Source organism: Asterias rubens, chromosome 10 (assembly GCF_902459465.1).
Source record: "Asterias rubens chromosome 10, eAstRub1.3, whole genome shotgun sequence".
NCBI lineage: Eukaryota > Metazoa > Echinodermata > Asteroidea > Forcipulatida > Asteriidae > Asterias > Asterias rubens.
The window spans coordinates 5,934,615-5,959,214 of NC_047071.1; the positions used below are offsets into that span (position 1 = coordinate 5,934,615).

At 37.3% G+C, this 24,600-nt stretch overlaps 2 protein-coding genes across 2 annotated transcripts in view; both read right to left on the bottom strand.

The window, feature by feature from the left end:
* Nucleotides 1-11,282, bottom strand: part of LOC117295298 (proprotein convertase subtilisin/kexin type 5-like) — a 48,854-nt gene extending 37,572 nt beyond the window's left edge. The window contains exons 1-5 of the mRNA XM_033777856.1: nucleotides 10,697-11,282; nucleotides 3,757-3,861; nucleotides 2,986-3,132; nucleotides 831-959; nucleotides 124-200 (exon numbers count right to left, since the gene is read on the bottom strand). Coding sequence (XP_033633747.1) covers nucleotides 124-200; nucleotides 831-959; nucleotides 2,986-3,132; nucleotides 3,757-3,861; nucleotides 10,697-10,855 — 617 coding nt within the window. The 5' untranslated portion in view covers nucleotides 10,856-11,282. The remainder of the gene's footprint in view (nucleotides 1-123; nucleotides 201-830; nucleotides 960-2,985; nucleotides 3,133-3,756; nucleotides 3,862-10,696) is intronic.
* Nucleotides 11,283-15,681: 4,399 nt separating this feature from the next.
* On the bottom strand, nucleotides 15,682-24,594 carry LOC117295814 (mitogen-activated protein kinase HOG1-like). Its single transcript, XM_033778576.1, has 5 exons — nucleotides 24,436-24,594; nucleotides 21,121-21,325; nucleotides 20,287-20,649; nucleotides 18,736-19,045; nucleotides 15,682-17,586 (listed from the first exon to the last, which is right to left on the bottom strand). The coding sequence occupies exons 2-5, from the start codon at nucleotides 21,298-21,300 to the stop codon at nucleotides 16,208-16,210; spliced, it is 2,232 nt and encodes a 743-aa protein (XP_033634467.1). The 5' UTR covers nucleotides 21,301-21,325; nucleotides 24,436-24,594; the 3' UTR covers nucleotides 15,682-16,207.
* Between the last annotated feature and the right edge of the window lie 6 nt (nucleotides 24,595-24,600).

Sequence of the window (24,600 nt, forward strand, 5' to 3'; positions counted from 1 at the left end):
TATACAGTGCTAACACACATCGGTGTATGGGTAAAAACCCAAATTAATAAGATAGTTATATTATGATGAAAGTGCATACACCAAGGTCAAACTCTGCTGTGTCATTTGAGAGCCACCACATACCTGTTTGTCTGGTCATAGTTTGCCCTGGGCATTGGATCGTCATCTTTCCCATTGATGTCCCGGCTGGCTGCTGGATCCTAGAAAAAGGTGTTAAACGGTCTACATTAACATTTATGGTTCTTAGAAAATAAAGAAAATTAATGAAACCTTATTGCCTGAAAGTTGTTTTCATATCTCTCTTAAGGCTAAGTCACACTGCAGCGATAACAAAAACAATAACGATCACGGCCCAAAGAGAACGCATTCTGTTGATTTAAATGCTCCACGCAGAATATGCCCACGCTCATTCAACCATTATTATCATTCTCGTTTGCGTTCTCGTTATCGGGGCCTGTGTGACCGGGTCTTAAGTCTTAGTACCAAACCAAACAGTCCATGGATTCAACTGTCAATTTAAAGTAATAATTAGTAGCTTCATAACAAAATAACTTAGTTTGTCAAACTTACATACATAACCAATTTGTGCACAATTCACAACCATAAATGCTTTACATGGAATCTAAGACATGATTGTTTTGCCAAAGACAGGTAATTGAAATGCTATCCTGTGATGCAGTGAATAATGAACATTAAAGACCAATTTATGGTTGTTTGTGACCAAGTTTGGTGTTGAATCCAAGTACTACTATTAATGACGATTCACATGTTTGTCTACATGTTTGGATTAACCCATGCATCCATCAGGCTTCATTATTGTCTGTACTCACATAGTTGTTAACCAGATCAGGGTGTGTGTAGTCAATGCCATCATCAAGTATTGAGACAACGATCCCTTTACCAGTGTAGCCCAAGTCCCATGCTGTCTCCACATTCATGTTGGGCGCATTTTGACGATTCTAGAGATGGGGGTAAAAAGGGTAGCTTTTTTAATAAGTTAAACCATGCAGAAATGTTCTACTCATATTGAACAATCAACTGATCCTATAGCCATGACCTACTTTATGCACTGGAAACATAGACTTATTATATATAAGAACTAGAGGGCGCACTGGTGGTTCTGCTTGCACAAACGCGACGGGACCGCAAGATGACAAACGCGCCATTCTGTACGCGCGTTGAATATGAAATACACATTTGAGTTTTTTTTTATTGAACGCTCACGCGATGCTGTTTGTTCAACATACATAATGGCCGCACAAACACTCACTGTGAGATGGCTGTTTTGTCAACTTAGAAAATGGCCGCCTGCGCGCATGCCAGGGCGCGTATATAGGCCAGTGCGCCCTCTAGTTCTTATATATAACTCTATAACTGGAAACATTCATTCCTTGAGTCATGGAGAGGTACTTGAGTTAAGAATTCTGCTAGACTTCATGAATCCAATGGAATTAAGTGATATGTGTAAGGTTATTAATTTCAAAAGGCTGACACCTTCTTTTTTTAATACCGCTTAGCAACTGCGATATCACAACATAATAACAGAAATTGCCAATCGAAAATTTTGAAGTTTTGATTTTCTTAATTAAAAAATCAAGTGAAAATGTGGGAGTGTTGTTTTCTTGATGTGTGTAATAACAATATGTGAACCACCATGGACCAAAAATAATTGTTTAACTGAAGCAATTCCACAGGGCATTACAGCTTTACTTGTTCTTTCACGGCCATTTAAAACAGGTAGGATCATTGCCTTGTGATAAAGGCCTGAGCCAAAGGCAAGGGCCTTTATCACACTGCAAAGACCCTGCAAGGTTTTAAACGGCTGTTAAAGAACGGGTCACCACTCTTTTATTCCCATTCATGAATGCCTAACTCTGAAAACTTATCCGTTTCCGGCGTACTTGAGCTCTGTATTACATGTACGACGTCCGTGTGTTGCATTGTTATGACTGAGACGCCTATTTCTGACAGTTTCCGGTTCCGTTCGTGCGCGTATAGTCTTGGTGCAACACGTTCTCATTTTCTTTTTCACACACAGCGCGGCCAACTCACCAACAGCGCCCGCATCACCCGTAACAAGAAATGTCTTGCACCAAGACTAGCGCGGAGTATCCGCTCACAACCGATTACAAACACTGGTCATTATCAAAGGTTTAAACACCCCCACATGATGCGCTCTCCACCAATAGGAATAGTGAAACCGTCTGAGGTATTTATGAATACATGATTATTTTATAAGAAAGACAGCAAAAGCAGCATGTGAGTGTAAATCTTAGATCATTGGGTATCCTTCTCTGTTGATCTCCATGGCTATACCTCCATTTTAAATACAGACATGAAGTGGTTAAAACAACTTTCTCCTCTCTATGATACAAATTTCACAACACTATAGAATTATGCTTACAGTACACACAAATTATAAACACTGCGCTTAGATATCATTACAAAGGTTAAAATGAGTCTTATGTTAAAGGCAGTGGACACTATTGGTAATTACTCAAAATAATTATTAGCATAAAACATTACTTGGTGACAAGTAATGGGGAGAGGTTGATAGTAAATGTATAAAACAGTGTGAGAAACAGCTCCCTCTGAAGTGACATAGTTTTCACGAAAGAAGTAATTATCCAGGAATTTGATTTCAAGACATCAAGTTTAGAATTAGAGGTCTCGAAATCAACCATCTGAAAGCACACAACTTCGTGTGACAAGGGTGTTTTTATCTCATTATTATCTCGCAACTTCAACAACCAATTGAGCTCAAAATATTCACAGGTTTGTTTTTTTATGCATGTGTTGAGAAACACCAAGTGAGAAGACTGGTCTTTGACAATTACCAATAGTGTCCAGCGTATTTAAATTCCACACTTTTCATATGTGTAAATTTTAAAATGTTCTTTAACAATAATTGTTGTGGTTCCCATGTATACGACCAAGCATGAACCAAAAGCCAAACAACAGCTTGATAGATTACACTTAACTTACCATGTACCACTGGGAAACATATTTAGGATCATTAAACCTGCGAGTGTGACCTCTCAGCTGTGACTGCCGACTATGATTTGGATTGTCCAAGCCATCCGTGTCACGCTTCACTCGCGTGCGTATCACTTGTTGATCAATCCAGTTCACCTGCCCAAAGAAATACAAGATTCTTCAATTGAAATACAGTTTATACTTTATAGACCTTTATCATGCTGCCTCCATGTTGGTCATGTTCCTCGTACTGATTAACAATAACGAATGCTTATAATTATTTGAAAATAGGAACCAGACTATTTTGTTCTTCCAGCCTCGGTTTGGTAACATTGACATCAATGGGAGAAATTAAAGATGGCTGCACCGTGATAAAGGTCTATCCGACACACAACTTTACTTAAAGGTTAATTTATGGAAGAAAGTAACCAAAAAATCTTCAAAGTACAAGTCTTGCTGGAAATTTTAGATAAGTCTCTTTAGTTCAAAGGAACAAGTGCATTATTGGTAGAGCACAATGGCTTTATGCTGGATTTTGACTTTTTTTCAAATCATCATCGTCTTTCAATGAAAAGTGAAATGCTAAATTCCCTAAAAAAAGAGTTGTCATATGAGTTTGATTTTACAGATTGGTCATTCACTTTATGGGATGCAGTATGATAACTTCTTAACACAGTCTGATACAAATGTGCCAAGATTTTCAGGCAGTATTCCTTCTAAAGGCATTACAGCACAGGTTGTGAGCTCTGTCTTTTCACGGCTGCATTTTTTTTTACTTACAGCAGCCTCATGCTTTATTGCTGTGTGGTCTCCTCTGCTAGGACTAATGGACCTCTTCTGTGTTGTGCGATGATAAAGGACATAGTGATCTTTCAAATTTTCCATCTGTCAAAAAAAAAAAAATATTAAAAAGTTTGTGACATTTAAGACAAAAACTAGGTATTTTGGAAGACATTTAGGAAGAGTAAGAAAACAATGTAAAACCTTTATCCAAACTTTTGTAATATTTCTCATTTAAAAATTGAGTTTTTCTATTACAATGTAACAGTGAATTTTATGCATTTAACACACAAAAAATTTATTTCAATAAAAAGATTAAAATAATTCTCTGAGTTGTGGTTTCAAAAATAATTTTTTAAATCAATCTGAAACCTGCCCGTTATTCTATACGTCTTTCACAATTGATTTTATATGAACAAATATTTCATGTAGTTCACGAATTCTTTGAACTTTTTTTGAAATACTCAACTCTGAATTAGTGTACATTATATGAATTCAACACCTGATCACAGTAATGTGACAACCTGCTTATAAATCATCTACTAATGTACTGAGATAAAAGTAGCCCACCGGGATAGGCGTTGTACTAGCCATCATTAAGTTTGATTTAAGGCTTAGTCCAAATCTTAAACAAAAATTGTCAAAATTTTATCTTTGTGATAAATGCACACCAGGCTAGTGTTTTAGATAAAGTGTGAGAGCCCTGAAGTACACATGTACTGTACAGCGTATGTCTCAGTAAGAAAAAGATTACGAGAAGATGAAGTAATGTAGAACAAAACAAAAACAACAACAATTTTGTGTTTGGGTCGTATCTGAACACCATATGTAAACATGGTTTAAATACAGAATACAATATAAAGCAGAATATATCACACAAAACGATAAGAATCATCTTAGTTTAATAATTTCCTTATAAATATTAAATAAACATTTAGTTTGCTCCCTTGACTTTAAATCAAAAGCCTTTTACAAATCAATCATTCAATTCAAGATACACTGTTTGACACCTTTTCAGGTCTACAATTTCCCTGAGAGTAAAGCGCAGGAGTTCCTGCACAGGCCTGCTACTGTCACCAGGTTAAACCATGGTTAAAACCGATCCAAACCAACCCACACAGTCTGGCGACTACTAGCAATGTCCTGTTTATTCAGACAATAACCATTAAATGAATTGTAAAGATGTTTTCCTTTATCATAATGGTGACACTTTTAACTTCCTTTATGACTTCACCAAAGCAATCAATAAAATCATTCATTCAGTAAAAAGAACAGGTCTATGTTCTGGTTTCATCCACACACAAAAAGTTCAACAAAAATAGATAAGTACCATTGGACATTTGGAATTTGGAAGCTGTGAGTTTTCCTGGGAATCCCATCAACAAACGACATATATCAGGTTGTGTACAGCCTGCCATACAGCTTGGACTGGACCTGTGGTTTTTCCAATGAACAGTACATGTAGATTACATTCCTGAACAATGGACTTGAGAATGAGTCACTCATCAGACCTTTTAGAGTTTTTTTAGAAAATGACCCTGAAAAGTTGATAAGAATTTTCAAAACAAACATGTTGGACCTACAACTATGATAGAAGAGCAGGGTAAGTACACAAACACCCTTAAAGTTTTTGGATGGCTACATACATGTAGCTACAATTTATTGTTATTGTTCACTTTCCATGACATTACGGGATGGCTTTGGACCTATTTTACCTAGTTTTAATAATATTTGTTTTTATAAACGTAGGGATACTGGGTTCATGTTGGGATTGGATAACATCATTGAATAGCCTTGATTTGCATAGTACTATAGTACTACATGTATATGTACATTATAGCCAAAACGAGAACATTTCTTTGAAAAAAACAAAATTTAGCTTTAGAATCAAGAGCACAGTGAGTGAAATGTACTATAGCTTTTTAGCTGCTATTTAGATACCTCAGAGCCCTACACGTATTTCTAAAGTCGGATCATAATTTATAGTAAACAATAAAATATGAAAAGAAGTGGTTAAAAATAGGACAGTCCTTATCTAGAAAGAGAGGTCTCATGAACTCCAAAAATCTACTTTGAGGTACATGATAATATAAAGCATTGACAGTTCTCTAAAAAGTAGAAAATCTACCTGGCAAGTGTCTATACACCATGGTGTTACCACAAACCAAATAAATAAAAAAAGCTGTATAACTTTTATTATCTAACACATATTTCCTCAGTTACCTATCAACTCACTTAGTGCACATAAAATAGTGTACACGCATTTCAGCTTGACTTTGCAATTACAGTACGCATGGTGTAATACACAGTTATACACCAAACATTCATCACCACAATTTGTTCTACTTCCCCTTCTTTGTCATCAACTTTAACCTACAGTAGAAACAATTTCATCCAAAAAACAGCTAAGGATGCTGATGTATAGACATTTTCTACCACAAGCACCAAAGATTCTAAACAGATCCAATGTGGAATGCTACAAAAAAGAACTCCAAACAATAGCAAACCAGAAGTCTTTGTGAGTGTTACGCATGGATGATTTACATTCTACAGCTCCACAGCAACACTACTCAGCAATTATAATCCACATTGGTGTCAATATTGGAATTCAGGCCACCAGTTCATGCACACATGTACATGCCAGGTGGCTCAATGATCACTTAGCATACAATAACTTCATATCATCCAACAGTCAACTCCGCTTTTGTTAGGACTGATGAACATCACATGACGGTTCTTTATTCTTTCCTTCTTTTTTCCCTGGGGGGAGGGGGGGGGGGTGGGTTGTTCGTTGTGTTAGGATTTTTGTTTTGAAAGTGTTTATAATATTGACTGTTGGGTTTTCGTGACTGGTAACACTTTAATAGAAGTTTTAGCTTTTGCAAAGATAATTCTTAATGAGTAGCCAATGATTTAAGTACAAGTTAAAACAATTTCATATGATTTGCAGCATTGCATAGTGAATTTAACAATGTTAAACTTACAGGTAGTTTTTCACAAATTTGACATACTTAATTGATATATTTTTCGGCAGAAAATGTGTAGTTCGGGCCAGGCATGTCATTGGCAACTTCGATTTATTCCTGGTCATAATCTTGATGCCCTTATTAACGATCACGTGAAGTTGTTCACTTTGTTGTGCAGTAAGTGCCCTTTGCAAAATGAAAATGGCTTTGTTCCTTTGAAGATTGAATTACATTAAATACTGGCAAGATACATTATTGGGTTGATAATCCAACACATACATGTGTCATGTAAGATCAAACAATGTTACACCTACATGTACCAGTAGAAAAATCCTTATACAACCATGAATGGATGTGTACAGTGAGGTATAGCACCATAATCTTTTAATTCTATTTTATCATTGCCTGATGACTGATAACAGCTCTCTGTATCAATCATTGATGTCATTTTATCAATCTGTACCAAGATGGCCACTACAGTATACTATAAATTACTCATGTAGCTGAAATGGGGGCAAAGTTATTCAAATGGACAGACACGTTGCCTTGGACCGGTCGAGATGGTCTATGAAAAGCATTTGAAACCGTTTGTTATAATTTAAAATGCATGATTAGAAAGATGTTTTAAAAGTAGAATTTTAAGATCCACCATATGCCTCAAAATTGCGTGGTTTTCCTTTAACTTTGCGAACTAACATGGTCAACCATCTTACATGGAGTAAAAACCTTTACTCCACAAAATGGCGTGCCGTGTTACATGTAGTTCACAACGTATAAGGAAAACCATGCAATTTCGAGTCATATTATTATTTGTGTGGGTCATTATATTCTACTTTTAAAACATGTTTCTAACCATGCATTTCATAACAAACAGTTTCAAATGCTTTTCATAGACAGAGTTAGACAGAGTTCTGCAACAACGATGTGATCATCTCTTTACCAATTGTTAGTGTGAGCTCTGAGTCAGGAGTCTAGTCAGACGCCCGCAATATTGCAAATTGGGGGCAATCTTTATAGATGACCTTTTTTCAATTCCTAAAAGCAAATGCATGTAGCAGAAAAATTAGTAAGAAGGTAACAAAGTTTGCGGCATTAATAAATGTGCAGCTTGCGCAAACTTAAAAAATATTCAAAGATTGTGCCCAACAAGCTATACAACATTAAGAACGCATCAGTGCTCGTAAATTGTGCCCAACAAGCTATACAACATTAAGAACGCATCAGTGCCCGAAAGTCTTTACGAGCAAGTCAGTTGAGTACTTGTGTCGACATGTAATGGGATGTCAATTTCATCCAATTATCAAAATCAACAAATGACAGTAAAATTTAAGTTTCCTCAATAAGGTAAAAATAATTGTTTTACTTTGGTGTAATTTTTGTCCGCAATGGTACAGGACCTTTATTCCCTGGACTCCATAGCGTTGTATGCAACAGAAGAGTCCAACCTGGGCTAGGAGTAGACCAATGGAAGAAAAAACAATCTTTGCAACCTATCTCTTTTCATCTTGTCTTTACTCTAATAATAGACAAAAGGACACACATGTCTGCAATCTTTGCACATAATCCCTGGTAAAAGGAAGATTTCAAACATTAATTCCACTACATTATGTCTCTGTATGGAACAAATGAAGCAGAACTTGATGAGTACATGTATGCATGGTGCAAGCATGGAGGAATAAATTGGGGTGCAAGCTACAGTACCCGTTGGTACACAATTAATGGTTAATTCGGGTCATGTTATCTTGTCAACCCTGATTGTACTCGGACCTCACAGACTCAGCCACTATTAAGTGCTTTTTAATTGAATACATCATACCCCTGAGAGAGCATCCCCTTGTGTAGGCTTTCAGCAATTGTAGTTGGAATTTAATGACGACTGATGAGAGGAATGGCAGGATTGCTCTTTGGTTTTTAAGGGACCAAGGAATGTTGATCTAGGTTGTTTAATGGTTCAATAATCTCTATAACAGATTTAGAAGAAAAAAACTATAAAGAACAAAACTTTGGGAACACAATCAAATTGGCAAACATTTAATTTACACGAGTTCAATACATTAGTTTAGTTCTTCATTTAAAATTAAATCAAAAAACAAACCCAAGCATACAAATGTACCAATGATCAATTAAAGGTCTATCATACTTTCATAGATACTTCTTCCTCTATGAATGCAACAACCAAACGTAAGCAAGCCATGTTTCTTTATTTTGTGTATTGTAAACCCCAACATTTTACATCAAGACTGTACATCGATCAGGAGTACATGTGCCGGGGGGGGGGGGGACTTGCTCATGAGAGACATTTTCAAGGGGTTACTGTTAGCATAGAGTAACTGTCATGTTCTGTGTGACTTTTTTTAGGGGGGGGGGAATGGGTGACTTTGTTGGGGGCAGCTTTGCTAGTTGGAGCATGCATGGGGCTATACAAATAATGGGGTGGGAGAGGGGCGGGAAGAGAAGGCCAGCTAATCAGTGTAACATTAAAGATGGATCTGCTTACTATGAATTGTGGAGGAAGACTCAGACGCCATGGTCTTCATGCTTGAAGTTCAAACCTAACGACAAAAGTTAACCATGGATGGACTAACCAGGGACTAAGCATAAGACTCTAGAGGGCTCCTCCCTCACTTCAACTGACTTTATATAACACCCGAGCAGATCCTTGCCATTTGATTGGAGGATTGTCCGTCACGTGATAGCAAATAAAAGTGCCATTGCACGCTGAGTCACTCACCGTGCTTTTTCGTTCCATCCGAAAAGTACCATTGCACGCTGCCAGCGTGCAATAGTACTTTTCGGATGGAACGAAAAAGCTGAGTAAACACATATCACTGCCTGCGCATGTCTTTGGTAATGCAGCAGTGTTACTGCAAGGTAGTAAAATTACTTAACATTCGGCTTCTACAATTAAAAATTGTAGGCCTACGTTTTGTTTGTTTTGAAAGTTGTATCTTTTAATCAAAATGACAAAGATCTACTTGGATGTTATATAAAACAAATAATGAATGTTTTTCATTCGTGCAATGGTGCGAAATGTTCATTCGTTGAAAGCTGGAATGTTCCATTCAACTCGGCTCCGCCTCGTTGAATAGAACATTCCATCTTTAAACTCATGAACATATTCGCACCATTGCACTCATAAACATTCATTATGTGTATTATAACAGGTTCTACTAACACTCAGTAACAGCACTAACGTATACGTTATCGCAACTATAACAGCACATGACAGGGGATTATTCACAAGATTAACTTCCTAATGTCAGGTCACAACCCTTTGAACTTCAAATATACTGTAAACAACAAAATTGTTGTTTGACCTTTGTTTGGGTGTTTCATCATAGTTGCGATAATCGTAAGCCTCCTGACAGAGCCAGGGAGCATGAAGGCTGGGTTCTGGTTATCGGTTCTACAAACATTTCATCTTATTCATGGTCTCATTATTAATTAATTGTGATATATATTTATTGACTTTTGACTCTCCCATGATTCTGTAGAGCAGAGGTTTACAACGAACCATAGTAAATGAAAAATATTGGACATTTCATACAGTTGTAGAACTGCACTGGTGGTCCCTTTCAGTTTCATACGCAAGTTGCAACCGTCGTCATGAGTTTGTTTTTCTAGGGATTCCGTTTGCAGAGTATCACACAGCTCCAGGGACAGAATCAATCAATCAGCTACTCCTAGAACTATGAAGTTCGTTCAACTACCGTCTCCCGTAACGGGAGACCCCGTAACGGGAGACAATAGCCGAACAAACCTCATATAGTCATAGTTCTAGGAGTATCAACGTGATCAATCAGCGTACTAAGAATGTAGTTTGTATAAACCATTTGTACCAGCAAAAGATTTTTTAAATGTTTTTAAAAATGTTACTCAAATATCATTCATTTCTACCTCCATGATTATACAGTGACAGTGCATGCAATTGATACTCTACTACTCGGCCTATTCTATAGCATGTCTAGCCTCACCTGTCCTCCATTGATAAATCCATATCTTCTTGCAAGTAAATCAGCCACTTCTTCCCCGCCTTCAATGTTTGCAACAAATTCATTTGTGTACGTGGAGAATATACCCTTCAATCCGAAGATGAACATCAAGGAAACGGAAGTAATCTGACACCAATCCATTGCTCTTGGTATCCGCTGTTTGCTTTGGTTTATGCTCAACTCAACTGGTTGACTCCATGAACAACTCAACCGAACAAAGAATAAGCCCAGATGGTCCAGCGAACGAGAGTTGTCAAACTCACGAATCGGACTGGACTCCGGAGAGACCCAAAAGAGACAAAAAGTTAACTCAAAATCCACGCAGATGCAGGGATATAAATAAGTGTCAGTGTAAATTGCACGTGTGAATCATCTCGATGAAGTAATGTCTAACATGGTTGCTTTTTAGATGTTCTTTTTTATTGGTTTTAGTTGTTACTTAACACTTGCTTCTTCGATCGAGTTCTGCCAATGCTCTGCCTGATATCGATATGGAACTGAAACGACGAAAGTGTGGTGGGTTGTTCGTTGTTGTGAAACTTTGATTGTTGGTCCGTCGTCGTGTGTGTGTGTGTGTAGTGCGGTGTGGTGCGCAATCCCCAAAAAGTATTGTTCAGAAAGTCAGTGATAGGCTATGAAGGGTACGTACAAAGCACGAAGTACCAGTGAAGTAAGTACTTTTTGTGGGTCAGCAAAGTGCGCCCCCAATTTACTTGAACTTTTAGGGGGTCCGTAAGTTTACATAATACCTTAAAGTTAGTAAGGTTATGTAGCAATAATTATTATTTCAAAACTTATTTACTTATCCATCCTAACTTTCTCACCCATTGTTCCATTGTCTATGTCTTTCTTTCTATGTGTTTATTATGTTGGGCCTATTTAGACCTGTTAATGTGTCGGGTCCGTGCTTTAAACTTTCGGGGGTTATTTTCGAATTGGAACCGGGTGGTAGGTAGACTAATAAATGTGTTGATTAATATGCAAGGTATTTTGCGTGTGGCATCATTTTGGCGCTCGCGGCGCGGCACTGCTTTTATGTTGTTTTTTTTTGTTTTGTTTTGACGACGCACTTGATCCTCGTCGCAGTCGATTTCACGAGAGTAGTAGGCGCCACTTTCAAACAAACCGTTCGCGAGCAGTACGGTCAATACCTTGTCAGGCGCAAATTGGCGCATTTTTTTGCGCAAGTGGACAACGAATGGCAAAGTTTGGTGAAATCTGGATACCCTTTGGTAATTTTAATGTCAAAGACCATCTCAACATCATGCATATAATAACAAACCTGGCAAAATTTTGACACAATATTGGTTGTCGAAGCTGTTGCGAGAATGGGAAAAACGGCACCCGTCGCAACAGTTCAGTGTGCGTTCAGACGCTTGAATTCACGACCTCAGCTGATGTCGCTTCCAATTCAAATTATTTGTTTAGGGGAAAAAATTATTTCTTTGTCCGTTTAAGTTTTTATGCTGACTAGTGTCCATGTGCTTCATTTCGCCACTTCAGGTCGATCCTTATCATTGGAACTTCGGGCAATACGTGAGAGATCATCACCTTCCACTTCAAGAAGGGGAGAGGCGAGGGATATCGCGCGACTTTTAATGAAATGGGGTGGTCATTTTTAACTTCGTCGGCAGTGAATGATGAACAGACTAGAATAAAATGATAATAAAAGACCTCTTTAAGCACAAGTAGGTTTTCTAACCACTCAACTTAAAAAGAAGGGGAATTAAAATACAAAAATAAGTAAACGCAACAAAAACAACAACTGAAATAGGGCCCATGCGAGGCCGACTGAAAACCGGATCGAAATTGAAAATGCAGCGTGAACGCGAATTATGCGAAGCAAATAATGCAACTTATAAAGATGAGTGATATATAAAACAACCATACAGAGCATTGGACTCCCCTATCCAACCCATAATACTAACTTGCTGATGTTTATGTCCTTTAGGAGACGTCGTTACTGTTCCAGTAAGACCTAATTATTCCAGATAGAGAAATTTCCAGCTTCAAAAGTAAACCGTGTCTGCTCATTGCAAAGAGGCCGCAATGTCATGTCCGTAATGATCTAAATGGCGTTAAATGATATTATAATAATAACAATTTTTTCCCCCCAAAAATTAACGTTTCTCTTTGTCAAAAAATAACTTTGGTAGATCTCTCTTGATCGAAAGCCTTATTTTATCAGAACTCCTAATTATGCAAAACCCATACAGACCGTACCCGCAGTGTTTATCTATTTTGTAAAAAAAAACTTCCCTGCTAAGGTTTTTGGTTATTAGGAGGGAGAGTTAGTCAGAGAGAGTTGGAGAGGGGAAAGAGAGACATGTTTTTTTTTTGTTTGTGCAATTAATAAATAATGCTTGAAATGCTCCAGTACAAATTTACAATTTCCTCACAGGGTGTCTTTTCCCAAGACGAAATTGCATTGGCGCCCTTTCCCTTTCAACAACGAAGCATACAAGCCTGAGTCATTATCATTGCCAATAATGAATGTTCCTGAAGTGATGTGAACCACGATAAAGACAGAGGCTGGTCAGACAAGCGAAGAATACACACATATTCGTCTCTCTTTTAGGTCAAGACCCGCAATCATAATCCAGTCAATTATGAAACAATGAATGAAGATGATTGGGTATATCGAACGGTGTCAATTGAATAACGAAGGCCTGCATGCAATGAGATAATTAACACCTATGAAAAAATACCACTGGCAAATCACAAAAAGGTTTCTTGTAATAAATAATGCATTTTGATTTTATTCATGAAAATGCTGTAAATACATCTTGATATAAAGTTAATCTATTCTGACAGGCACTTTGTTTAATATGCTATTACACAAAATTACATCTAAAAAATATCAAACCCAGACAGTTGTAATGGTATGTTAACAGCAAAAATTTGTGTGGCTGCATCAATCAAAGTGACAAAAATGAATTGTTGAAATTAATTTCAGAGACAAAAACTCATTGCCTGGGAAAGTAAATTTCACAATTTGAAACTTGAGATGGCCTTTAGGGAAATCAAACCCCAAACAAAGCATGTGCATGGCTGTAATCTAAAAACAAACAGCATCAGAGTTTTAACATGAAAGCTAACTGAATACAATAATATTCAGAAAACCTGAAATTCAAAATGTCATTTAGAGATCTGACTTGAACACCACTAAACGATGACTTATACATCATTGTGTTTTTCAACAAAATTATCCACACTTCTTATTTTGGTTGCTGCAAGTGAAATAATGTTGTTGAAAAACACAATGATGTAAAAGTAATCTTTTAGTGGTGTCAACAATTATTTATATCACTTTGTTATCCAAGAGAAAATGCACACTACTGTTTGCATATAACTGGCCCCACATTTCTGATTTCATTGTGGATAGTACATAGTTTCCAAATTCTCAACATAATCCCTCTTAATTAAGAGAGAAATAAGACTGTCCTCAAACATCAAAAGAAAAGTGATTATTGGTGTCAGCTATTTACGGAGTCACTTCGATACATGTACTTAAAGCACCACATGGCCACCAAAATACAATAAAACTACCCCGTCAAAACATAATTTCAAGAGGTGGTATCGTTTTTGAGACACTGCCCCAAAATATGGAGTGGTTATGTCCATACTGGACAATAATAGTTTATAAATGAATACACAATTCTAAAGCCTTGTGCATACTGCATATACATGTACATAGATGCAAATTAAACTATTGGCAAAGCTTGACTGACCCTTGTGTTTACAATGTTCTTTGTGTTCATGAAAAGCTGATTACAACAACAAAAATAACAAAAGTTAGCATCAGCATTTAAATAGCTATCACTGTAGCACCATCTCAATAAATGAATTACACACCAAACTATGTAACAAGTTATAGCATGCATGTACTGCTGTCAACTTTGGCATGCCAATCAAAACAACAAATCTATACTAAATGTGACTGAACTAATTGTTCCCTTACATACAGTATATCAAATATTAGTTACTTGCACAGGCAGGGAATGAGTCCAATGACATGCCACCTGACAAGGAAGAAAATAACAATAAGGAATAATATGTACAACTTAATGTACCTAGAATTGAATATTTAGGATTCTGTCAACATTTAAAGTAACTACAAAGAGCTTATTTGGCAGTTAACAAAACTGAACAGGTACATGTACTTTGCTCAGTTTCCCCTTGACATAATTCATGATTCTACCGAGAAGTTAACTGCAGTCACATAATCCCATAGACTTTTTGATTTTCTAATAGTTCTGTAAACACTCACATTGTCACTTCAATCTACCATTTATTTCCATTTCACAGATAAAGAATGACATCTTAGGAAAAAAAATTAGAGTGGAGGCAAAATCAAAAAGCAGGACTTGCAGTGGATATGCCTTGGAAAAAACCCAACACAACAGCAAAACATATCAAAAACAAAGCATTTTAGTACAAAAACAAACAATAGCATTACAAAACTACAACACAATGGAGTACATGCTCTAGAATGAGATCATCACTTGTAAAAGCAAACTAAACTAAAAGACATTTTTTTCTTGAAACAAAAATGACAAGTTTTATAGTTGTAAATGCTTGACTATTAAGTATAGCTTTATATTGCCCTGTTGTTAATACAAGGGAAAACAACTCGTTGATCTGTTACATGAATATTTCATAACTCGACTGTAGTGCCTATCTTGACTTAAACATCCCAGATGACTTTATTAACCCTTTAGAGAACATTCATTTCTGTAATGTTCATTTCTTTAATCAAATTTGCTTCAGTAGAAATGTCAACAGAAACACGATGAACAGCAAATTAAGTTTTTTGTTTAGAAATTGGGATATTAACATACTGCATTGAAACATTTCATATTGGGACATAATCTTTCCTTGGTGAATGGAAGTACATGTACGTGTAGGTCAAACCTTAAAAGGTTTGGGTACTTTTTGTAGGACACCAAACACAATTTTCAAAGATGTACATTAAACTTACACGGTTCGAAGATAATGGTAATTACTGCTTCCCTTAAAATATTACTTGATGAGGTGTAGTTTTTTAGGAAAGAGCAAAACAATGCCACAACAAAAAAATCATCTCAGTGAGATGAATATTATTTTAGAATTATATTAGAATATAAATTATTATATTAGAATACGTATTATTTAATACAAAAACTGGTAAATACGTTTGACATGCTAAAAAACTGCGCAAATTTTTGTTGTTGTGACATTGTTTTACTTATTTCTCAAAAACTACAGCACCTCAGCAAGTAATATTTTAAAGAAAGCCTTCTAATACTATTATCTCCTTAGTTTAATGTAAGTCTGTGGACATTGTGTTTTGTGCAAAAAAAAAGTACCCCAATCCTTTAATGGGCATTTCAGTACAAGCCACTTGTGGCCGCTATTGAAAACAGTTCTACCTGTCAGAATTATACAATTGTGGATTGATTTGGATAGAGTTGTGGTCATACATGTACATCTATAACAACAAGATTGGTTGAGTCAGTGGTTACTGCCTTTATGCATGTAAAACCAGTCTTGTTTTTTAGGTCTGACACTCTTTTCTCTTGGTGAGTTACTCCCCCTGGATCTAGGACTATGCACAGAGGTAGGTTTATCACCATCTGGTCTCTGGGGTGAGTGTGGGGATCCTGATAGGATCCCCGGATTTCGTGGAATTTCCACAAATAGCACTTCATCAAAACCTGTTGGTCTTGGCAATACACTGTCTGGGGTCGTGTGGGACCTTTGGGTCATGGATAAAAGTTCTCTTGCATTGGAGCTTGAGGCCACTTGTGGGGGTAGATTATCCACAATGCACTTTTCTTGAAGTTTTAAGCCGTGATTGTTTGAGGAAAACATTATATTCTTTGGGCTCTCTTTCGCATCTACAAGTTGGCAAGACTTCTCAAGGCATTTCTGAAGTGTTTTTTCTTCGTCATAGAGCACCTTATTGTTGGCAAGTTGGGGAGCATGTACGTCAGGCAGGTCTTTATTTTCACGTTCCTTTCTCCGCACACTCAGTAGCTGTACTTCCAATGTGCCTTCATCTGCAGGGATCTCTTCCTGTTTCTCCTTTTGAAGCTTGTCGTCGATTGCCTTTTCAGACGGGTTGTTGATTAAGTCGGCCTCTGGAACAGGTTGTTCCATTTTCTTCGAAATGGTAATTTTATCAAATTTAGGGGAAGGCCCTTGGATGTTTTTCTCAGAAGAATCTCTTACTGAACCCAAGACTTGCTCCTTTTGGGCAGATAAGTCATCTTCTTCCACTTCTTTTTCAGATTTTGTATCTTCTGATTCAGATTTCTCGCTTGATTCTCCGTCAGATTCTGTTGCACCTTTCTCCTGTACATCCTTCATAGAGCTCCTTGCAGCCATGTCCTGCTCCCAAAGCAGAAGCTTATGCTCTTTACAGTCCTCATCTGATTTTTCGCTGGCTTCGTTCTCATTCTTCTCATTATTCTCCTCCTTGGCAGGAAGCAGATGTTTGGGAGGTGCCTTCAGTGAAGTCTTATCCAAGACTACTTTTTCCTCAATGTCCTCCCCTGATTCTAGATCAGAGTTGTCTCGAGAAGAGAAACTCAACATCTCCATTTTCCAGTTGTAGTCATCTTTAAAATCATTGGTTGCAGCCAATTCCAGAGAGTTAAGACAAGGCTGGTCTTCAACTTCCATCACAAATTGGGTCTCACTGAAGATCATCTTGCGAAGAGTCACTGGAGACAGGTTGTCTACCTCATACTCCACATGGAAGGGGTCCAGTTCCTGAGGCTCATCAGAGGCACATGAGTAGATGTTGAGGTAAGGGTGTTGTATGGCTTCTTCAGCAGAGGCTCTGTCAATTGGGTTGAAAGTCAACATGGACTGAAGGAGGTCAAATGCTACAAAGGAAAAAAAATAGGAACCACAACTATCATTAGTATCAATTGAAAAAACCCCACCCCAAAACACAAAAAAACAATAATTATTTCACCTTCACACAATGTTCTCAACACTTGGGTGTCCGCCCTCCAAAAGTTTAAGACTGCCCTGCCAAAGAATTGGCCGCCCTGCCAAAATAACTGGCTCCCTGCCAATAACTTAAAAAAAGACAACGGAACACAACTTAAATGCAGCGCGCATCGCATGTAAAAGTTCTCTTTGAGACAGATTTTTTTTACGCCATGCGCTCACTCAAACTAAGGCCCAGTTTGGTGAGCTCGCTGACCGCCAAACCGCTACATTGCGTTTGCACTAAACCGACTGACCAGCCAGGCAACAAGTACCGCTTCAAGCGTTGTTGAGTTATACAAAAGTATAACAGGTACAATACATGCTTCGTTGGTCTGATCTTTATTGTACGTAAAGAGTGATTGGTCAGCGTATTTGCTATTAATAAACAATGACCAATGAGGTGTGAGCTCTAATAAATAGGTGAAGATTGCAACGATCTTGAATACTTCCAATGCAAAGGTTGTCGTAAGCAGCTCCCGAGTGCTTCGCAAAGTGTCAAGATCATCTCTACTTTTTAAAGAACAAGATGAATATAAGCTAAAAAAATTGTGTGTAAGTTGTTTCTGTGAGGGATATCTGAAAGTTAAATAACACTTTTTCAGTGAGCATTTCTTTTGAAGTTTGGTCACAACAGTCATTGAAAAAATTATGAGCCAGTTGTAATGTCAGTATTCACTTTTCTTAGTTTGTTGTTTTAAAAAATAAAAAAAAATAGTTAATGGCCTGACGTTTCCACCCTAGTAGAGTCTTTCTCAAAGGCCAAATGACAACTCAACAAACATGAACAGGTAACTAAGAAAAATTCATTTGATATTTTAAATCGTTCCTAAAAACAGGACGTCTCGGCTCATCGTAATTTCTTTATAGCCGGGACTTACATGAAACCCCCTCGCAATCATAATGTCCACAGACTGAAGGCCGATGATGACGTCATACCAACGGGCACTAATCAGATGACGTCAAGCCGCCCAAAAACGTCTGTGGAAAACACTGACCCTTAATGAACAAAATAATGTATTTGAAACACAAGAACTCACCATCTGGATCAATGTCTGGAAGCACATCAGCTAAGGCAATGCGGGGCGAGCCCTTGTAGTTTTTAAGCATCTTCCTTGGGATTGAATCCTCTACCTCCACCAAGTCGGCCTCTTGCACCGGAATCACCTCAAGGATCAAAAGCATCTGCTCTAGGTCATGATCACCAGGGAAGATTGGCTTACCAGTTAACATCTCAGTGAAGATGCATCCAGCTGACCACATGTCGATGGCCTTGGTGTAGTCAGAGGGGCAGAAAATGAGCTCAGGGGAACGATACCATCGTGTTGAAACGTTCTGAGTCAGGTGACCCTGTGTATGACAAAATCAATCCATTTAGACAAACATTACATAATAAAATCATGTTCTGAAGAACGAACTTTAAAAAGAAATAAAAACTAAACATAAAATGCCTTAAAGCCATTGGACACTTTCGGTAAACAGTATTGTTCAAAGGCCCACACTTCGTGTATCACAACTGATATCAAAAAATAACAAACCTGTGAAAATTTAGGCTCAATCGGTCATCGGAGTCGGGAGAAAATAACGGGGAAAACCCACCCTTGTTTCCGCCTGTTTCGCCGTGTCATGACATGTGTTTAAAATAAATCTGTAATTCTCGACAACAAGAATTGATAATTGTTTTAATGTTTTCTCGAAAAGTAAAGCATTTAATGGAATAATATTTCAAGAGATGTCTTTCCCCATTACCTTCTGTAAACCCTGTAAGTTATTTGTAAATCTGTGAACTTAAAGTGTATAATGGCTTTAAGATCTGTCGCCCAATGTCATAGAACTGCTAATGCAGAAAATAGTGCAAAGCAGTTTTAAAAAAATGAAAATGATCAGCAGGATACCAGTCAGTGATTGTATTGAAGAAATAGTACTTGGGCTGGTGATCATAATTTTTGTTGCATTTAGCTACCTTTTGTGCTTAGGCAGCTCTACGAAATTGGACCATGATGCACTATCACATGGCCGCCATCTAGTAAAACTAAGACATATCGTGTGACGTGCTCTAAACCAATGAAAAGGCAGAATATTTGTACGGGGTGTTATAATATGTAATAGCAACAAACTATTTATCAGTATTCCAAGAGGAACATGTAAATGAAGCGTTTCCATTAAGGATGAAATTAGATGAAAAGATGAATCATTGAATGGTGGCTTGGTACTGACTTTTGTGGAAGATTGTTGAGCATTCTAACCTCAAACAATAGGTTTTTACCTCAGGCAACTCTGACAAATGAGACATAGGGTGCGTTCAATTAGCTTCCCTGTGTCGACCCCGCGGTGCTCATTCGGGTGAGCCCCTGACAAGAGCTAATCAAACCATCACACTCGCCGTCTTGCGACTTATTCCACAAGCAAGACACTAGGGCTGACCTGAGTGAACCCCTGGAATGACGTCAAAGCTATTTGATTGTACCAGGGGCAGATCGGGGTCGACCCAGGGAAGCTAATCGAACGCACCCATACACTTAAACTCTAAATGCAATAAACTCCTTCATTATTTCATTATTCACTACATTAAACAAGACAGTGTGACAAACCTTGTGGGAGTAGTCGGGATCAAGAATTCTGGCCATCCCAAAATCACCTATCTTCAGAACTAGATCTTCCAGATTAATAAGAAGATTACTTGGCTTTAGGTCTCGATGGAGAACATTAGCACTGTGGAGGTACTTGATGCCCCGCAGTAACTGGTACATAAAGAGCCTTGTGTGCTCCTTGGTTAGAGTACCTCCATCAATGATATGACGAAGATCTGTATCCAACAGCTCCTCCACTATGTACACTGCTGGTGCTTTGGTCACGTTGTCATGATCGCTGTCTGGTGGAGAGAGGACATCGTGGATCTTGACAATATTCTCATGCTGAAGCTTACGAAGGATTCGAACCTCTCTAAGAGCAACCTGTTTGTGTGAGTTGACAGTGTTTAAATTTAAAATTAGTCATACCTTTACTATAGGATATGAAAAGTAATATCTAATCATTAAAAAAAAAAAATATTTCCAGCTAATATTGATGTGCTATTGCCTATTTCAACACACAAAAAAGTGAAATAATGTTTAGGTAAAAAAAGAGTTTCTCTCACAGCAGGGTAAAACTCTAAAAGACTAAATGTATTGTATAAAGACAAATGATGGCTGTCCAGTAACAGTGGACGGCCATCATTTGTCTACACACAAAACCAGTTTAGGGTTGTAAGGTTTCTAAATTTAAAATGTTTCAAAATGATCTGATTTTTAATTGCAGGAATACTCGGTCAAGATATGAAACACTTTCTTTTGCAGACAGTGTTTGGAGTCTCTAGTTTTGTTTATATTAATGTTTTTTTTAAAAGTTTTTTGTCTTGTGTTAAAATTATTATTATTAGATTGTACCTTGCAGTTTTTCTGATCTGCCAGGATAACCTTCTTGATGGCAACACACTTGTCCCCTTCCACATCCACAGCCGAGTACACCTGGCCCCCACCACCAAACCCAAGGGGTTGAAGATCACAGAACCGAGACCCAACATAAAAACTTTGATTAAGGTCAAGGTACTGCTGCTTTTTGGCCATCGTTAACTAAAACTGTAGAACAAACCTGGAATAAAGAGGGCAATGGTGAAGTAAGCACATGATGGTGGAGTTGGACAGGGAAAACTATCTAAACACCTGATACAAGACAGTGCGGCAGTGCATGTGCTGTCCATTTCTAATGCCTCCGCTCACCCAAATGGCTGGACATAAAAATACTGACACAACGCGGTGTTACGCCTTGTAACACCCCTTTCACAGAATGGTTCAGTCTGACTCATCGAGCTCAGGTGCGGCTCGCCAATCCACTCTTCTGGTACCTGCGGGTACAGCACCGGTGACCAAAAATTAAAGCTTTGAACATTATTGAGAAGTCAAGGAACTTACGCTGTGTCAGAAAAACAACAGTGAGTACCGAGTAGAAAATAGCATTTTTTAAAGACGCTTTTGAATGAGTAACTCAACAAAAAAACAATGCAAGCAATATGTCCCTGGCTTTTGTTTTGTTCAGTATACTTTGTATGTGTTTTTATGCCAAATAAATAATAATAATAATATTAATTAATGTATTTAAATGTGTAGGGAAAGTTTTTGTTGTGCTAGTACTAGTACAAAGGAAACTGATGTTATTGATGACAAACAACCGTAAAATGCTCACCTATCAAAAAGACAATTTTGAAAACATCTAGCGTTAAAAAGGAGGCCCAAAATGTTAGACAGGCCTGTATAGTTAGTAGGCCCTATGTTATAAGTTATAAGGCTTAAGGGAGCAATTTTTTCTAGTAGTAGTAAAGTTAGTGCAACCATGATGTGGCGAGATGTGACTACATTTTATACAAATGATGTAGACCCACTAACATTTTTTTTGAAATGTTGTCATTTTGCTCTTATACTTGTCATTATCGGTTGTACTATTACGTTCGAAAAAAGAAGGTGTTTGCAATACAGCCCCCAGTTACATTTTATGTCAATAAACAAATGCTAATAAAGATGGGAAATTGTGTGGTAAAACAATTTTTTTAACATAGTGACAAAGAATTTCAATAAAAATTAATATCAATTCTTAGAGTAATTATGTTTACTTCTGAAGTTCTCTGTTTATTATGACGCAAATTTTAAGCCTTTTTTTTTTTTTTTGGAAGGTTAAAATAAACATTGCCAAATAGGCCTAGCCCTATCTCTTATTTAAAATTTCGCACGAAAACCTTTTTTTTATTATTATTATTTTTTGTATCTGTTTGTATATCTTTTAAAATAAATTAATAAAAGTTAAGTTTAAAACAGGTAGGCCCTATGTAACCTCCAACAATGGAAAGAAGCTTAACAAAAGGGCAATCGGAACATAACTTATTTTAACCCTCTCCAAATTTAACCCAATAAATCCCCGTGAGAAAGTCGCCAAGTGTTTCTCATTCGGGTCTATTTTATGTGTATCAGCGAATTGCCCAATCTTTCACTGACTGGTGTCCATCACTCACGCCACAATGTTTGCTGATACGCCATTTTTAGGTCAGGGGACACGTCCGTTTAAAGGACAATTTGCGCAGACATGGTGTGTCGAAACGCGCACTGCCGCCACGCTGCCTTTGACCATGGACCTGATTTTGATGTTTTTTCTGGAAGCACCTTCTCTATAAATTTGCTTTGCGACAGTTTATGTTTTTATTCATGTGAATTATTTCAAAATGGTACTATAGGAAAGCTGACAACATTCTAAATCATGTACTTTGGTTTCTCACATTAGCATGAAAGAAAGAGCACCCTCCAGTATTCTTGAAAATATACTTCTTGTGGCAGTCGACAAAAAGGACGTTGAGAGATTTTACCTCAATGAGACATCCCTTTTTGTAAAAATGAGTGAAAAAGTGGTGGCGCCATACGGAAAGTTATGGGTTCCGGTCAACTCGGTCCCAAGTCAACTCGGTCCCAGTCAACTCGGTCCCAGTCAACTCGGTCCCAAGTCAACTTGGTCCCAAGTCAACTCGGTCCCAAGACAGGGAAGCTTGCACGCGCGGAAGGGAGGGCGGGGAGCGACCGAAATTAACCCAAGTTATTTGAACAATAATATATTTTGTGATTTATTTTGGACCAAACATTAATTTTCTAATAGTTTTTTAATTGTATCTTGTAAAATGCGCTTTCTAAGTCTTGTTTATTATTATTATTATTATTAATTAGTAGATTTTGGATATTTATAATTCTTAAGTTAACTTGGTGATCCGTTAACTTGAAATTTTTTATAGAACTGTTTTTATTTTATTCAATTTTAAATGTAAGTTACTTGAAGAGAAATCAAAGAAAATTCAATTATTAATGTTTGTCAGTTAATGAATTGTTGAGAGCCATACAGAAAACAATACTCTGGTTGAAAGCAAAGAGACATTTGAAGACATTTCTTTTTGGCCAAAACAATCGATAATTTTCAAAATGTTGAACATAGAAACAAATGGGTCGCTATTGGAGGCATCAAATATTGTACCCCGAACATGTGCACACTTATCCCTAATCATGTACAAAGTAAAAAAACATTAGTTGTTTTTTATCCAATTCAAAGAAAACATACTTCCCGTCAACCATAGGGACCGAGTTGACTTGGGACCGAGTTGACTTGGGACCGAGTTGACTTGGGACCGAGTTGACTGGGACCGAGTTGACTTGGGACCGAGTTGAATCATAAGCAAAGTTATCCTTTTTTTTTCTTTGGAATTATTAATCTGTATTATTCTAGAAAACTAAATCCTCGTTTGATTTGGAAAAGAAACATTATCAAATGGTAAGTTATTCACAGGGGCTCTACTTTTCACACACAAACAAAATTGCCATTTTGACAGACTCGCTAATCATTCTCAGTTACTTAAATGAGATATCCCTTTTTGTAAAAATGAGTGAAAAAGTGGTGGCACCATTCTACGGAAAGTTTACACTAAAATTTGACATTTCATTAACCAAGGCGGCGGTCATGAGGCCAAGGCCATGAGGCCAAGGGGCCATGAGGCCAAGGGGCCAAGTATATCATTTATCAATGATTGTTATGTGAAATAAATAGAATTTCTAGTAGTAGATGTCCTATTTTTGTGTGAATTGAAATTGAATTTACTTTAATCATAGAGTAAGGACAGAGACTCTATGCTTTAATTAAAATTATATTAAATAAGACTTTTAAATAAACATACTTACCGTTCTCAAGGATTCTACAATAAAAGGAGTGGTTGCGTTCCCTGTTTAACCAAGAGCGTACCATTTCGTGTTTCAGACGGTGAATTTTGTTGTTATTTGTTCACATAATTTTGCCTCTGATACATCAAATCATTCATCACAAAATAATCACTTTTCTTTCTTTCG